At 41.5% G+C, this 17,954-nt stretch overlaps 1 protein-coding gene across 1 annotated transcript in view; it reads left to right on the plus strand.

The window, feature by feature from the left end:
- The window catches only part of TMEM245 (transmembrane protein 245), a 116,351-nt gene that overhangs the window by 53,932 nt on the left and 44,465 nt on the right, over positions 1–17,954 (plus strand). Inside the window, exons 11-12 of the mRNA XM_019540734.1 lie at positions 5,260–5,382; positions 16,571–16,716. Of these exons, the coding sequence (XP_019396279.1) occupies positions 5,260–5,382; positions 16,571–16,716 (269 nt within the window). The remainder of the gene's footprint in view (positions 1–5,259; positions 5,383–16,570; positions 16,717–17,954) is intronic.

The following is a 17,954-nucleotide window of genomic DNA, read 5'->3' on the forward strand; positions in this document are numbered from 1 at the left end:
AGCATTTTTGCATATGTTGACCATTAAGAGTGGTATCACATCTGGCTTTTAGATGGCTTCATGTGCCTTTACCAGGGTCCTTTCCACCCATCTTAGGAGGTAAGGGATGGAAGTTTTATCTCTAACTAGGCAGCTGGTTGTTGAAAGGGGCCATCCATGGCCAAGTGTTGGAAAACCTCTGGAAGAGATGAATTTCCAACCTTAGAACTGATCATCAATCAACAAACATGATAGGATTTTGGAGAAACTAAAGTTCATTGGAGCTACCCTGGACTCTGCAACATTATCTGCTTACCTCGTGTAGAATATCTTTGCAGTGTTAAGCAGGTTTATTCTGTTGGTTGAAAAATGCGCAGCAATAAAAATTGGATCCCTTCTGTCTGTCATTAGGCCTGTAACCTTTTGTATTTCTGTGACCTGGTGACATTCCTTCCACCCTACAGGCCTACAAAGCTAGAAGCATGTGGTGTGGTGCACTATTCGTTTTATTGTTACATCTCTGTTCAATGTCCTCATGTTGCTTCCCTGTAAAGCTAATACACATAGAAAAAGGGGTTAATAAGGATCCCTGCTAAATGTCAGAGCTGCCCACATGTGGGACATGAAGGCTAGAAGGATCTTCAGTATCAACAGGACTTGACTAGCTGCATGGAACTAAAGGTGGGCTTTAGTATTCATCCTTTGGTGCCTCTGGTACATCTTCCCCGAAGTGAGGAGACTGATAAGCCATGACAATGGACAGATGGGCAAGGAAAGAGGGTAGTGACCCAAAAGAGTCTGAAGAAAGACTCGCTGACTCCCTTTGGGGCTTATGGCTTTATAGACTGAGGAGAGAGTAGCTGAGTAACTTTGCAGGGCTCAAGCTGTATGAGCTGAATTGGAGATGGTAGGGGGCCTGCTTTAACCCTTCAGAGGGAGACAGAAACTTTGGCTGGGCAGCCTTTGCCACAATAAATGTTTTTAATGAAAAGGAGCTATTGTTTTTCTGTCTGTGATTTTTGTGTTGCACTTCTCCCCAGCAAGAGGCAAAGTCCCTTTCTTAAAAGCAGAATTGGAAGTTAACACCTGGAATCAAAGCTGTGGAAAACCAGGGAAGGCTGGGAACTGAAAGTCCAGGGTCTTGAAGTTGGAGGTAGTCATCTCTACTTTAGGCTGGTTTCAGGGGTACTCAGGCCAGAGAAGTCCCAAACAAGAGCTCCCCTACCCACTCGGCATATTGCCTCAGCAGAGTTATACCCCTATATCATGAATGGGAGATTGAGGATTTCAGGTCTATTTTTGCAGATTTGGGTTACCCACCAGTAGCTCTTTTTCTGAACAGCATCAACAAGAAATGCCTATCTTTATGATTCAGGAGAAACCTCAGCCCAGGCTTCTATCTGATAAGAAAGTCCTGTTACTCTAAGTAAGAGTTATCAGAATGTTACCACTTGTCCCATTTCTCTTGGAGTCAGGCAAAAAGCATTAACCTTAACTTGTCCTATTTTCCCACTCATTCTGGACTATCTGATAGAGCTTAAGCATGCTAACCTCTATATCACTTCCATTAAAGTGGGCAGCCATTTCAGTGTTGTATTCACTTAGTGAATAATGGCATGTGTTCTGCTGCCCAATAGTCTGAAGATTTCTAAAGGACCTTCTCATAGCATTTTCTTACTTTAAGGCAATTTCCTTCTGGACCAGCAGATAACCTTTTGAGGTGGGGAGGTGTCTTTTTCCCCCCTCTTTGAGTGCTTTTCCATATTTCTTAGATGTCAAAAAGCTTTGACTTATTATGCATGCAGAACTAGGCCTTTCAGAAATCTCCATGGCTCTTTAACTTTAGCAGAGAGATTGAATGGTACAGTAATCTCAGCCCATAAACTGTCTGGCTAAATATTGGATATGATCTGAGACCACCAAAGTGGAACTACAGTCCCAAATGGAGGTCCATTCTACTAGATCCTAGGCCATTTCCGTGGCCTTCCTATGTAATATTCTGGGTAGGCAATTGCATTTTCAGTGCTATCTTCTGATCCCCAAGTCTAGGCCTTCCCAGAATAGGGAGGTCTTTGTTTTGATCTCTGAGCTGCGTACAGTCTTGCATTTCTAGCTGTGGAAAAAAATTCCACCTCTAGAAATAAGTCTGGGAAAAAGAGCAGTGCAGGTGGTTACTTGGAAACTAACTGCCCTCTCTCCCCTGCCTCTCACACTTTCCCACAACACAGGGTGCTTGTGATCTGGAGAAAGCATGGGGAGCATCAAGGCAAAGACTCCTTCCCACTCCTCACTACGGATTAAGAAGTTGGTATGGGACTGCTACCCCCACTTGGCTCCTGGTGCCTAGGAGCTGAGCAGATGGAGCTGCTTGCTTCTCATTCCAGGGACTCCCTTTGCATACCCTCCTGCTTGCTTCTTATTCCAGGGACTCCCAGGGCTAGGAAGCCAAGCAGACAGAGCAGCGAAAGTAAACCCCCTGCCTGCTTCTTACACCAGGGGCTCCAGAGTGAGAAGCAGGTAGGGAGCTTGCACCGCTGCTCCTTCAGTCTGACTCCGTGTCTGGGAGCTGAGTACACAGAGCAGGAGAGCAAAATCCCTTGCCTGCTTCTCACACTGGGGACACCTGTGTATGCGGACCTCGTGGGGAGCAGCTGGCTGCTGCTGCTTCACTCTCCTCCCAGCCTACAGGAGGGGAACAAGTACCTGCTCCCTGTGCCCTTGCCAGACGAGGTTACTTCAGGCTCTGAAAAACATAGTAGGCTTTCCCTGCAGCTACACTCCTGTTCCTGGGAGTATCTTCCGCCTGATTGGAGTCGAGCAGTTTTTCTCTCAGATGCTCTATTTTTGCTCCAGGAAAGAAAGCTGAAACATCTGTACACTCTTGGTTCCTACTGGAAGAGCGGCAGTTCTCACAGTGGGAGCCAAATATCTGTATGTGACCCAGGTCTTTCCTGAAGGAGGGAGACTTCTCTAGTTCTGAGACATTCAGTTGTAATGGTCCAAAACAAGCACTTGGGAGAGTAGCACAGGTTTTATTTTGTAGCATCTCTCTCCTCCCCCCTCCCTGCCAGGGGCAGTTGTTTTCTGTTTGTCTCAATGATAAATGTCTAGGTTCTCCTTTACTTTTGTGAATATATATTTATATTCAAGTCTATTATAAAAACTTCTACTATAAAGCTTTTAATTCTGTTTCCATAATTTCTAAACTGTAAAGAGGATGAAGCAAGCCTCTTGCAAGAAGTTATTTTTAATGGCTCTGTTTTTGTCTCTGGTTTTCTTGTCTTCAGATTAATAAAATATTTATGTATGGAATATTCACAACTAAACTAGAAACAATGTGAAACACCTACTTATAAAAGAAAAAAATAAGTATTTTTATATGAAACAATTTACTTATCTATATTTTGCAATAATCAGTCACTTTTAGATGTTGGGTTATGTTAAATGCAGTTTGTTTTTGTGAATGTCTGAACCATAATAATAGGAAAGAGATAAACCAGTGTGGGATGGGAGAATTGTCACAAATTCTTGCAAAGAATTTTTTGAATTTTACGTAGTTCTGATCTTTAACACAATATAAAAGAACTGTTAAGCTATTTGTAAAATAGTTGTGGGGTTGAATTCCCATTAAATAACTAATTCCATGGATGTATTACTCCAAAATAGATGCTGTTGGTTTGGTTTGCTAGTTTGGGGAGAGAGAATTATTCTGCACAGTAAATACCTTCAATAATGTTTGGAATCTGATTTTGACATGGATTCCTTATTTCAATTTTTATAGAACACATTCATACACTCCTGTTCCTTTACAGGTTTTAATACTGTGCACACTAATGAGGTACTTGAGCACTTCCCAGAAGTGCGTTAAGCAATATAACTAACAACCATCACGTGTCTGTTCTTTCACGCTTCCCCTGTGGGGGAGAAGTATGTGTAGGAATATGTGGGTTGAGTTTGTTTTGTTTCATTTTTAATAAAATTCTATCCAGATATACACACCTTGCTTTGTTATAGAAGGTAAAGTCACAGAAATCCATTTTGCACTTGGAGCAGAAAGCTGTGAAGCTTGTGATGGTTCTTTGTTTTTTGCAGGAAATTATTTCACAGTCTTGAGCCAAACCTAACAAGAAAGCTCTGTCCCCTGTGCAGATGAGGTCTGTCTTTTACTATAAAAGGGTACCAAAGTTGTATATCAACCACAGTCTTGTTCCCCAGCTTTATTTAAACAACATGTGTTGAAGCTGTTAAGCACCTTGAACATAAGGACTAATACCATGAATTGGACTATTTATTCTGTGTGAAGTGTTTCTGGTAGCTAGGGTTACTCTGGAGATGCTGCAGCATTCTGTACTAGATGGAGTTTGCTCAGTACCAGAAGCTTAGTACCTCAGTATAATATATTGGTGCAATCCAACTGGGACAGAAAGAGGGCACAAATAATCTCATGTTCTTTTTATAAGCATTAAGAATGACATTGTTCAGCTAAATTTTATGTTTAAGTGGGTTTGATAAGTGTTAATGCTGAAACTGTCATATTTGTGTTAGTTAATTTTACTGAGATTTTAATAATTTTAGGGAAAAAACAAATTTAATTAGTTTGACTTTTATCTGGTTCTAACCGTTTTCTCTGCAATAAGGTGATCACATTCTGCTCCAAAATCACGTTGGTGTATAAGAACATCACAGTCATAACAGGTCTTTGCTTCCTGTTTTAATTTACATCTGCCGCCTCCTCATTTTTATATCCTTTCCTGCATCATGTGACTTCCTCTATAGGGTTTGGGTGTAGGGGAGGGAAACTATTTCAGTAGCTGAAAACGCTAAAAAAAACGGTATTTGACACAAGTTTATATTTCTACCTGCCACACAAGCTGCTGGCTTGAATTTGAGGGGGGACTGACTATACTGAAGAACGAATACTTCTGACTTAGGAGACAGGTCAAGTTTCATTTCTAAGTTTCCTAGTTCAGCTTCTAGTGTTCTTTTCCATTTTTGCTCTCCTGTTTTATTAGAGTTGGTTAAAGAACTTGTATTGGAACATTTTTGGATGGAAATTGGGAACTTTGGCTGACAAAGTGAACATGCTCATTTGGCTTAATTGAAAAGTTTAAGAGTTGCACAAAACAAAATGTTTTTCTCTAAACCATTTTTTTTCCTGGTGGAAAGAAGAATCATTGCAGAGAGGAATCATTTTCTGAGCTTCTCTGTATTTTAGGTCATTTAGCTTCAAGTAGTGATTTCATGTATCTGTTTCTTTTTTCTTTTTCTTTTCTTTTCTAGATCTTGGAGTCTCTTTGGATAGTAATGAGTCGCAATGTGAGCCTGCTGTTTACCACAGTAACAACGTTAGTAACTATCCTCTTTCATAGCGGAACAGCCCTTCTCAATTTTGTGCTCTCATTGGTAAGTTGCATGCAGTGGACTGTTAATGTGATTAGCTTAGTATAACAGTGGTGTGGCCTTACGAGTGGCAGACAGCCCTGGGGTAGGAACTGACCGGTGGGTGATTAGCTGGCAGAAGTCCAAAGAAGTTGTGCTGGGAGAAGGAACAGTTTGCAGGTAAGTATCAGAGTGAAACTCAGCAAAATCCACCTCTAGGAGGGAACCAAAATTAGAGTAATCTCTCCTGCCACCTGGAGAAAGTCTAAAGGCCTACTGTATTCATTTTATTTGTCTGGACCAAGGAATACTGTTTTGTGTTACAAGAACTGGCTCTGGGAGCCTACTTCCGAAGGACGTGTAAGGGAGCAAAGCCTGCCGGCATGGCACCAACCTGCTTACACTTACTTTGCTAATAAGTAGACATATTTATTTGCTTCCACCAGGGGGACTTGATTATGTTTCTAAAGACAGAAAAACTACTTTAATGAATGTTTCTTCATTAATCTAATTTTGGGGTGTTGAAGTGATTTGGCTGTGTGTAGGGGTATAGTGAATCAAGATATGGCAGGATGTGTACCAACTTTGTTCATTTTACTGGTAGAAATCTTTCTGAGAGAGAGTGTACGCCATTCAGCCTGCAGCCATGCTCAATTCCCGCTACCTGAGAAGGTCTTAAAGGGGTGGATTGGGGAGGGGTCAAGAAGCAGCTTCTCCTCTGCTCTGCCCCCAGCTTTTTTGACTGGAGATCCTGGCCAGGGAAATGGGTAGGGGGCTTGGCTTCCCTTCTCCAGACTCCTCCTGAACCAGGACCAGGCTGGGAAGGTAGCATGCAAATGTTCACTCTTGAGAGAAACCCTCTCACAAGGGAGATATCCCTGGTTGACACTCTGGCAGAACACTTGTATGCTTTATAATTCTACCAGGAGACTGGCAGTAGAAATGTAATGACTAAGACCATGACCAGACATTTGTGAGTAATGCAGGTCACCTTTTGCTTACGATAAAAGATTTAATCTTTTCCTCCAATCGGTGTATGTTTTCCTCATTCTTGATGGGTTGTGAGTGGTTTTGAGCCATCCTGAACATTTTCCTTCTGATCATTACCAGTATAGCTGCTGGCAACACAGAAGCTAGTATCAGTTACATCCAGTATAATTCTCATCCCATGAGGGGGATGAGGGAGGAGGGTGTCATTCTAGAAGTTTTATGTATTGTTGGGATGTGCATAAGGATACTCTTGTCAAACTGACTTTCCTGGACACATGCTCTACTTGTACAAGTGAAGCTGCATTTTTCCTTTTCGACTTTCAAATGGAATCTGTAGAGAGCTGGTTAAGTATCTTTTCAGATATTTTGTGCCCCTGGAGTTACAGGAAATAGACAGTATGGCTCAATCCTTGCACAGTCATGTGCTCTTAAAATGTGACATCACAGGTACTTAAGTTTTGGAGTTCTAAGTACTTTTATTTGGGAATGTCTTTTGTGTCCTAATGCCTACATATGCCTTCATTATCTTGGATTCAATTGTGCTAGGCTTATAGGGCAAGGAAAATTAAAACCCAACATGTTTTTAAAATCTCTATAGATATTATCTAAAATTTTCATAATCTGTTCTTTTAGGATTGTCTGTGCTTAGGGCAGGGATAGGCAAAATGCAGCCCATATGCCACATCTGGCCTGCCAGTTGTTTGTATCCGGCCTGTGGTTGCCCCTGTAGCACTCCTCATTGGACCAAGCCCCACCCCATCCTGCCGTGGGCACTTCCAGCCACATCCATCTCATGCTCACTGGCAGCATTACCGCAGCTCCCACCCGAGCCAGTATGCGCAGCTTCCCAGCAAGTGGCTGGAGTGGGTAGAAGAAGGCAGCCAGGAGCTGAAGCCCAGTAGATTGGGGCAGGAGTCACCCCGCTGCAGCATTCTCCTCACTTGGCTGGGCATGTGGGGCATTGTACACGTTTGTGCTGCAGCACTTGGCGCTTTTAAAAGTGCTCGGTGCCGTGGCACATACATTTGTATAAATGGTGGGATGCGTGTCAGCGGTGAGAAAATGGCAGCAGCATGCTTTTAAACTAAAACACACTGAAGGCCCATCAGCTTGCATGTGGAGAAGGCTCAATTAATTAAATCTGCTCTGACTTAATGGCTCTCCAGTGTGTCAGAGCAGGCAGTTGTATGTGTATAAATGCCGTCGGGCTAGGGACAGACATTCAAAAACCCTGAGCCTGAATTCATTCAATCGTTGCAGTTTAGTTTTAACCTGTCTAGGCTGAACCGGTTGGTAACCACACAGACTTCCCCTCTGGACTGAAAAAATGGAGGCACATACCTGCAGCGGCTCAGGCTAGAAGCTGAGGGGGTGCTAGGGCAGCCCTCCCTTCCCTTCCACATTGAGCTGAGGTGGGGGCATGGCCAGGCATCAGCAGGATGCTCTGATTAGGGAGGGGTTTCCCCCACCCCCTGCTGTTGATAAGAGAGCATTGAGTTACACATCAGGGAGTTACACCTGGAGTTGTTAACGTTTATCAGCCCATCAAACAAAACAAAAGCTTCTCATTAGTTCAAGCTCTTCTTGAACAACTTTTTCCAAGGAAGGAACAGGGGGACTTTACCAGCTACCTGTTGATTAGCTCCAAAAAGCCGTAAGCCAACACTGTCTTGTCTGCTTTTGTCCAGTCTCCCACAGCACAGACCATGGCCATTATATGTAGTATGCTAGCTAATGCTGAGAGATGTCTGTGTAAGGCAGAGGGGCAGGGGGAATCCTTGCTTGAGCAGGTAGTGGAGGGGGGTGATGAGTAGGAGGAATCCCAGGCAGATGCCACTGTGCCTGCAGTCTCTACCAGAGCTCCAGCCAGGGAGCAGAGGGGTGGGGCCAGCCTTGCTGGGCTGCAGCAGAGCCCTGCTCAGAGTTGCAAAGCAGCTAGGATGGTGTGGGACTCTGATTTAACTTTAAACCAGGAAGGGGTCTGGGACAGACTTTACATAATAGATTTGGATTTGGGTCAAACCAGTTTAAGTCTGGTATTACATTCAACCAGGTTTATCTCAGACTGGCTTCAGCCATTTTCAAACTGGTTTATCTGCACTGATTATCTGTTCTGCTACAGGTTTAAACCAGTTGCTGATCACTTAATCTGGTTTGTGTGTAATGTCTGTCCCTAGCCTTGGTGTCCAGCATGCGTCCCTATGGCTGCCGCTACTTCCCCATGCTGTTGGTATCAAACTGTTGGCCTCCTCCCCAGGCTAGGCCTGGACTTGAATTACATTGCTCCTTGTGGGTTAGTTCTGGACCCAGTCAGTGTTGGTTTGGGGTGAGCAGCAGCAGCATAGGTGTTAATACAGCCGTTGTTTACCCCCTGCCCTACCCCCTCACTGCCCCCACACATCCCCATTGAGCCTCTGTACTTGGAAATTCAGTAACACCCCGTGGCCCCCCAATTCCCAGCCCCTCTTGGAGCCCTGTTGACCAAATGAAACTGCTTCATGGGTCAGGCCATACCTTTGTTACCTTTGCTTTATGACTGCTTGCTCCAGTGCTTTTCAACCTTCATAGAGTTGAGGCACTCCTCCATAACTTTTGTGAACTGAGTGGCATTCCATTTCAAAAACTAATTTATTTTTTACAGTGTTTCCCTCCTTGAAGAGGGGCTGGGAAAGGAGGAGCAGCTACCACAAGAACGTGGGCTGCAATGTGTTGGGGTAGGAGGAATGGCTGGAAGGGAAGAGCTTACACTTACCATCTCAAGCTTATCTCAGTTTTAACTGCTGTCTCCCAGCAGCACCCTTCAAAGCTTGTGATGGCACCCTGGTTGAGAATCAGTGGCTTACTTGCTCTATAAATAATTAGTATTTCTTTAGAGTTCTTCCTGAAATGGAGCAATACTTTTCCTAAGTATATTTCCACAAAAGGCATTGTTATAGGAAAAGCAATTACTATGGGAAAATGTAAGCAAAGGTACTGATTATTTAGTTACCATATTATATATTTTTTAATGAAATGCCTCCAGTAAATGTAAATTTACTTACCAAGCTAATTCTTAATTACATGGTGGGGTGGGTTTTTTTCTTTTGTTTGATATTGTGGTTTCACTAGCACTACTGCACTTTTCAAGTACTTGTTTCTAATAGTACTTGACAGAGGTTTAAGACTGTCACATTTTAGAGTGTGTATGGCTTAACTTTTAAAAGTTTCTTATTTAATACTGAATCTGATAGCCACAGCTGTGTGAAGTAATTAGTAATGACAAAGGTGATTTTTCTTTCTTTCCACCACAGCTATGTGTTGTGACAGCTCCTGCTTTAAAAATTGTAATGACTGGAGCAGAGCCCAATGCTTGTGATCACCTAGATTTTAGCCATTGAGGTGCCTAGGATGAAGGGCTTGCCTTTCTGTGAGGTTTTGGGATTTTTTTCCTTTTCAAACTAATCTAACACTGACCTTGGATGTGTGACTGAAATCCTCGTGTAGGTTTTGTTGTGTAAAAAATGTACAACATGAACATGTTGAATAAATGGTAGAAAATAGTCTGTTGAATTTCAGCAGGTGTTGATGGAAAGCATTGAGGAAAGGACAAAAGATCTTTTCCCTTTGCATGAATAACTAATACTGCATACTGTTAAGTCAAGTGCTGCCAAAGAATATTTAAAGACATGTGTGGCCTCTAATTCATAGTTAAGTGAAAAAAAATGTGATGGGCAAAAGCATTTCATAACTATAATTACTTTTTTTCCATTTGGTTGCATGTTCCTGTAATTATCCTTTCAATGGGGGGGGGGGGGCACAAGCTGGAGAAAACTATTACATACATGTGTGTTTAAAAACTTTTCTTTTTGGTTCCAGTATTTCACCCAATATGAATTATTGAAAGCAGTTTCTTTTGAGCTTATATGTTTACATTAGAAACAAATATATTTGGAGATGAAGAATGCAGGTGACTGTATATCATCTGCAGCTCCTGGAGAAGAGGCATCCAACTCTTTCTGACAAATTAATTCTTAATGAGTTCAGTTTTAAAAATCAGAGTGATACTTTTTTTTCTATGAATGTAGGTTCCTTCTGAACCTTATCTTTAAGTTTGCGTAAGAAAACTATCCGTCTGAAGTAGTCTTTACTTTTCTTAAGGCAGTTTCAAGAAGCATTGCTGGAATGTCTAAAATCCTTTATACAAGTTGAAAGGTTAATTTGGTATATAAAATGTTAACCTTTCTAGTTCAATCACTGCCAGGATATAGCAGTGCAACAGTGCCTTTTACTGGGCTAACAGGGACTGGAAAACTGCATTGTTCTGGAATGTTTTAGGTAGAAGAGTGCAAATTTTCCATTGCATGCAATTTGTTTGAACTTGACCTCTGCATTTTTAAGTGTGGTTCTCCCAATTTCAGCTGCCAAAATACTTATTTTCAATTGTTCATCCTTTACACTAAGAAGGAAAATCTGTGTTTGTATCTGGATGTGGGTACCAGGCAAACAGTGGTTTTTCTCTTTGTAGGGCTATTAAGTAATCTATAGACGTGCTCTTCCTCACATAAGTCTCCTCAAATGGACCATTTACAAGTAACCTCTTCTTAGAGAGCTTTCTTCCTCAAAACATGCTGTTCTTGAACCCCTGGCTTCTTGAGTGCTCATTAGCTCTGCACCTGTAAGGCTTTGATCATCTGGTCCCATGCCGCCTGGCTTTGAGTGTGTAGGACTGCTCGTTGCTCTGTCCCTGTGATTGTACTGCACAGACGTCCCGCCCCGGGGTAGCCTCCATCCCAATCTCGCCTGCCATGACTTTGCTTGTTCCTTCAGTGTTGGGGTCTGACTACTGGGGCTCATCCGGCATCTGGGATCTCTAGACAGCAGTCTTCCACAAGGCTCCAGCCTCCCCTACACCTCGTCCTGATACCCAGCCTTGACGAGCTGCTGATGTCTCTCGGCCTGACCCTCGCCTATTGGTGTTCTGGGCGCTCTGGTGGAGATGTACGAGGTCTAACCCAACCCCTGATTGAGCCAACTCTAGGGCCCTATGCGACAAGCCTTCCAACCCCTCTGAAAGTGGGAAACAGAAAGAAACAAAAACACTGCCAGTAAATTCCTGACTACACACAAAATGGGCTAACCTACCCCTGAGAATTTCCAGCTGGCCCTGTCCTGAGTTGCATGTATGCCTGGTGATTAACACACTCTCCTTTCTACGCTGCAGACCCCTTGCATGTCAGCTGGACCCTTGATGGTCCCTCTAGTTCTGCCCACTCTGTCCCCCGCCAGCCAGCTCTATACAGTAGGAGCTTGTCTTCTGCAGCCCCTCTCGCTGCTTAGGCTCTCCGTTCCCCGTCTGGGTTTGCTCCTGGAGTCTTCCCAGACCTGTACGGATCCCACCTGGGTCGATGACTTGAGTTCCTTCACTCTCTCCTCCTCTTCAGGGCAATCCCTACTGATGGCTTCTTCGCCCTGAAACCTTGGATCCTCTCCCTCTACACCTTTGTCTGGGTAAGATACATCCACCTTCTCTCCCTCTGTGCCGATGCTGGCGTCCTCCCTCCGGCGGGCTTCAAGGCAGCTTTCTGCCCCGTGGGAGACAGTCCTGACTCCTCTTACCTCTAACTGGGGTTCCAGGGATACCTTCCCTGTCGACTCTCCTCCTGGTCTTCCCCCTTCTCCTTCGCCCGCGCTGCCTTTTATCTTCCCGCACCGGCTCTGCTCACTCCTCCCCACTGCTGGCCTCAGTTTTAAAAAGATGCAGCTAACAAGCCGCACAGGTCCTGTCACCACTTCCAGTTTTGCCACGGCATCAGCTGCAGGTAAGGGATTCTTCATTTTTGTCTCTCTCTCCTCGCCTTCCCTGGTATATTCTGGCCCCCAGGGTTCCCGCTTGGCCCCTCAGGGTCTGTCCCCTGTATCCTCCCTGTGACGAGCTCTATTTTTATATTGATAATAAATCTAGAAAGCTATTTATCCTGTGTAAAGTTTCTTCATGATGGCTCACTTCCAAAATAAAAATTGTCAGTTTGAGGAGAGACCTCAAGTCTAAAACAACATTGTAAGCTTTCCCCACCCTAAAACAGACACATGAACACATTATCCATACAAGTAACTATATTGTACTACCTCAGGATAAATGTATCTGACTATATAGACTCTTGTTTTCATTTGTCTAATGCATAAAATTCACCTTTAAGAATTGTTGCCCTGTTAACTGCACGGGATGTCTTTTTTAGAGGTAATGAAAAATCATGCTGCTGTCTAAATAATAATCATCTAACTTCGCAAGTAACATGAAATGTTGCAACTGAAAAAAGCTAAAATATATATGACCGCACTTTTTATATAGTCAACTTCTCCTTCTCTTTGAAGATGTTTTTTCTTTTTTTATGCAAGTCTTTTATAACTATTCTTAAAATAAAGACAGAGCTGTGTGGGGGTGGTTATTTTTCTATAATAAAGGGCTTAGTCCGTCTGTCTGTCCGTACCACTCTTGGATCACTCTGACTGGTTAGTGGAGCAAACAATCAGAGTGCAGAAAGTTGCTAACACAGTGCAGAAGTGATGGAGCAGGGACGGAGACAGCGGTGGTATGGGATGCTGGCAGAGGGGGACAGAGGGGCAAGCTTTCTTCCCCCTCCCCACCTCCCTGCTCCTGGGAGGCGGCGGCGGCAGCGTGGGGTGGTGGGTGGTGGTGCTCCGTCCCTGCCCGCCCCCTCCCCCCAGTCATTCTTGACAGGCAGTTCACTAGTTGTAAAATATTAATTGAAATCTTAGACATGCATAAAGATTTTTACTGTAAGTTGTATTGTTTTTAAGAATAAACAATAAGGGATGAAGAAATGAAAAAAGGACCCTTCAGTTTAAGGCATACAGTAAATTATTCTACTGAGCTTGGTAAATAAACGTTCCAGCAGTCTGTTAGCTGAGCCAGCGAGTAAAATAAATTTATTAGATGCTCTGAGAATTCAAGAGAGGCGGTTTCTCTGCCTTTAAAGGATCTTCCCTACAGAACTATTATCCTGAAAACTGTTTTTTTTCTTCTCAGAGTAGATGGAATGTTGTTCCACTTTAGCCTGTCATATGCCTCTCTTCTGATAGATATGTAGGAGAGGAGCAATATATTATGGCATTAGTGATAATGATATCACCTAAAGATATCATGGCTTTAGTGACCTTCAGGATAGACTCTTTTTTTACGTGCATCAGATGGGGTTGAATCAGTGTTTTAATCCAGTTGTTTTGGCTTTGCATGAAGTCAACCTATGGCTTCCTGCCAGCATAGGAAATCATGCAGCTGTTCAGCTTGAGATGAGTAGAAGTAAGTTTCTGGGGGTCAGAATCAATATTTTGAACTGCAAGGATATGTATATTTTAAACTTGGACTCTTTCTTTGATACTTCCAATTTTCTCTTCAAAAATGAATTGACTTATGAAGTAATTTAAGAAACACTGGCAACTTTTGATTGTTTGCTTTTTCTTTAAGCTCTGATACAATGTGACCTATCCTCTGCTTTTTTGATAACTCTTGAAGTCAGAATGCTGACAGTTTCCCAGAAATTTTCATTATTTTGTAGTGAGGGAACAGACTTTTATAGAGTATCCATTTTAATGTACAGGGCCAAGATGAGTTGTTTTCTAAGCATCCAGTATCCCTGTAGCTTCAGCCAGTGTTTGAGAAAGGGAAATCATGCCAATGATCTGTGCTCATACCCAGAATCTATGCCTTGGAAAAAGTCAGAGACATTTATTTTCCTCCTCTTCCTCTATTTTCTACTCATCACTATGAAGTGGAATAGAAAAGTCTCACTGACAGCATAAGGTTCAATTTGCGTTCTTTGAGACTCCTGGGAGATGTTAACTTCAGTGTGTGATGGGATTTGAGGAACTTTATCCCAGTTCTCAAAAATGGCATGTCCTGACATGCCAGCCATTCACATTAAGGCCTGTCAAGTTGTAGTGATTCTGAGATCTGGGGTAAAATTCCTCAGATGTCATGGTACACCACGCCCAACATCAGACTCCAGTGCCAGTCTGCATGGCCTGGGTTTAAATTTGCCAGTGTCCAGGCAGCCTGGTCACTCCCCTGTGCTGGGCACCCCAGGAGCTGGGAAATTTTAAATAAGGCTTATGGGAAGCTCAGCACAGGGGAGTGACTCTGTACTAGACTCCCCAAGCATCCTTCAACATTACACATGTTCAGTTTAAAACATGATACAAACCACTCACAAAGGTGTTCCATGTCAAACATGGGACATTTTTGTGTCTAGTTTATCACTATTATTATGTGATAAATTGGTTAAATGTGCAGCATGTTACAGTTTATTGTGCGTTAATTACACAATGAATGTAACATCTGCCAGGGGTCTGAATTTCTCTGAGAAACTCTTAGTTCTCAGTGTGATTTGTAGTTGTTTCCCCAGATGTTACCATACTGCCCCTTCACCACTCTTTTTTTAATTAGCAAAAAGTTGTATTTGTAGTATCAATGAATTGCACTATCAAAATTAGTTGGAACAAAATTTTATCAAATTGAAAAGTTGTTTTGGTCTAGTAATGGTGCCAAAATGCTAAATTTTACTTTCTTTAAATGGCAAACTCCATGTCTCAATGAAAATTGCATGCCCATGTGGAACTCTGAAATACAGGAAAAACATGTTATGCTGTTTTTAGTTCTAATGTCTATAAATAACACCTTGAAATTAGACTAGATATTGAGATGACTGATATGGTTTATGTCCATCACATTTAATGCTGTCAATTTTTAACATTGATTAACAATGAGGAAATATGTTTTGACAAGTAATTCGAAAATGAAAAATCTAAATGTTTTGGTGAAAAAATTTGAAAATGGTCCAGTTTAACATTATGGAAAGACTTTTTGTTTTGATTTTGATAACACTAGATTTGCTGTCAAAGCACTTCACTTGAACGTCTCTGCATGCTTAGAACAAAAAGCTTAAATCCAGCTAAACATTTCGTCATCAAATTTCTTCTTGAGACTAGTTTTCTGTATGTCCACCACTTAACTGATTGTTGGTTTCAAAAGTTTGCTGTTTTAATTTGCCACTGTATCACATCCTTCAGGGTTTCTTTGTAATAACAAGAGAACGCTGGAAGTCAAACAACACCATCATTTAGCTGCAAACACTGTCTGCATCCAAATAAATCTGTTGTCTGAGTTTAACTCAGTATTGATCTGCAGAATTCAGACTGAGACGAACAAAAGCATCTGAACTTGAAGTCAAAGTAGTTGTGCTTGCTTAAACAAAGGCTGTAATCAGTGACACGAGTGTATTCTACTTTGAAAATATTTACAGAATTTTTGTGGCGGTACAGTGAATAGTGAGTTCAGCTCACATATTGAAGAATAGGAAGATGAAAGATCCAGGTGTTATAAGGTCACCTGAAATCCCCACAGAGAATATGGAAATTTTGAACACTTTTTGAATGGGTTATGAATAAAAACAAAGAGCAGAAGGTAACTGATAGTGAGCAATGGGAAACTACTGTAGTGTAGTGAAGAGTGACCACCATGGGAGAATTGCTGGCTATGAAAGTGTACTTTTTTATCTAATTGATAAAATTGATTCTTTATTTCTTGGGAACTTAAAATTAAAGCTGGGTTTATTGTAGAAGACTTGTTTTAGCCAAAAAGTTATTGAGCATAATAAAGTGGGGTTAAATGTAATAGTTTTGGTTGCACAGGAAGTGAGACTACATGATTTTATGGACACTTTTTGCTTTAAAACTATCATTTAGGTGGGGGGAGGGGCTGAGAAACAAAATCATTGGTTTCAGGCAGGGAAGATTTGCTCTAACATGCAAGCTGAAATTTTCTGTCTCTTAATTTCATCCCATTATGTCTGTCTGTGCAATGCTTGTTTAATATTGAAACAACTCCAAACAATTTGCTTTAAAAATAGTGAGTCATAATTCAAGTTTTCATATACTATATGTTTTAATTCCCCATGCCTGATGAAAAACTCTGTAGTGTAGGAGTAGTGAATTTACTACTGTATGTGGAAAGAATACTTACAAATATGCTTACCTGGAATATTTAGAGGAAACCATAAAAATCCATTTTGAACAGGTGCAAATTACAGACAAATATGCTGATTTAATTGATAAGGTTTATTTTTTCTGATGCTAAGTTGATCTGGTAGTATTTTGTCCTTCCTAATTATGTTAAATGGACTATAGTATTTAGTACTTGTATTTTAAGCTGTGATTTGTTTTTCAGGTGATTTTCCTCACCACGTTGTTTTATCTATTAAGTTCCAGTGATGAGTACTACAAACCAGTGAAGTGGGTGCTTAACCTGACACCCTTGTCACAGCCGGGGCCAACTTCAAATATCATTGGCCAATCTGTGGAAGAGGCTATAAGGTATATTTTTGCTTTCTTACTATTTTACGTAAACATTTCTGTGATACTTCATTGCATGAATGTTGAATAACTTCAGTTTGTTTAATATTTTTTAGTTTAATGTTAACGGTTTCATCGTCTTGGGAATGGCCATTCATGTTCCAGGCACTTTGGTCAGATCTTGCATTTGATTATATTAAAATGCATTTCAATAGGAATGAAGTACCTGAACATCTATGAAGATCCTTAGAGACCTGTGTGCAACCAATGAGAGGAAACAGAATAGAAACTTAATTCAAACTGATCCACATTGAACTTTCCACTTCCATACTCCCCTTCCTCCAAAAAGGCAGCCCCAATTGTTGAAGCTTTGGAAAAAATATAATTTGCTAATATTTGACTATATTTCAATACAATGCCACTATCTTCAGTTCATTTTCACAGAAATATGTCTCTGTTTTTAACAACACTAGCAGCTTTCAATAACCAGAACATAATATCTAAATATCTAAAAAAAACAAACAAAAAACCCAACCCATTTAGTAATTTGTAAAAGTAGTTTTATATATTTTGGGTTCAAAGATGATATACGTTTCAACCTAATATATATAAAACTGCTTTTACAAACTATAAAATGTGCAGCGTGTGTAGTATACACAGTGTTATATGTTTGAAATACAGCCATATCTGAGATAGGTCATCAGAAAGGTCACAGCAGTGCTAAACAAGGTGTTAGGATAATAGATGAATAAGTACTGAATCTATTTGAAATTGAAGGGAAAATTTAGGTAGCAGAAAGTAATTAACTTGAAATTGTGTTGGGAGATTAACAGCCCTTCTCTTAAGGAAGTACTGTGGGCTTTTCATTGACCACAGTTGCTTAGTAGCCATTTCATCTCCTGTGAAAGATTTAAGTTGATTTTTTTTTTTTTAAATTAAATTATCATAGATCATAGAAGTAGGGTCAGAAGGGACCTTGTAGATCTTCAAGTCCGACCCCTGGCCTGGGCAGGAGTGAGTCCAGCCAGGTAGTCATCAAGCCTCTTCTTAAAGATCCCCAGGGTAGGAGCCAGCACCACTTCCCTAGGAAGTTGGTTCCAGCTCCTAGCTGCCCTCACTGTGAAGTAGTTCTTGCGGATGTCTAATCTAAATCTACTCTCTAATAATTTGTGTCCATTGTTTCCTGTCTTGCCAGGGGGCGCTAGGGGAAACAGCATCTTCCCTAAACCCTTCTGGTCCCCCCCTAATGAGTTTATAGA

The sequence above is a fragment of the Crocodylus porosus genome, unplaced genomic scaffold (genome assembly GCF_001723895.1).
Source record: "Crocodylus porosus isolate Cpor-Errol unplaced genomic scaffold, CroPor_comp1, whole genome shotgun sequence".
Taxonomy (NCBI): domain Eukaryota; kingdom Metazoa; phylum Chordata; order Crocodylia; family Crocodylidae; genus Crocodylus; species Crocodylus porosus.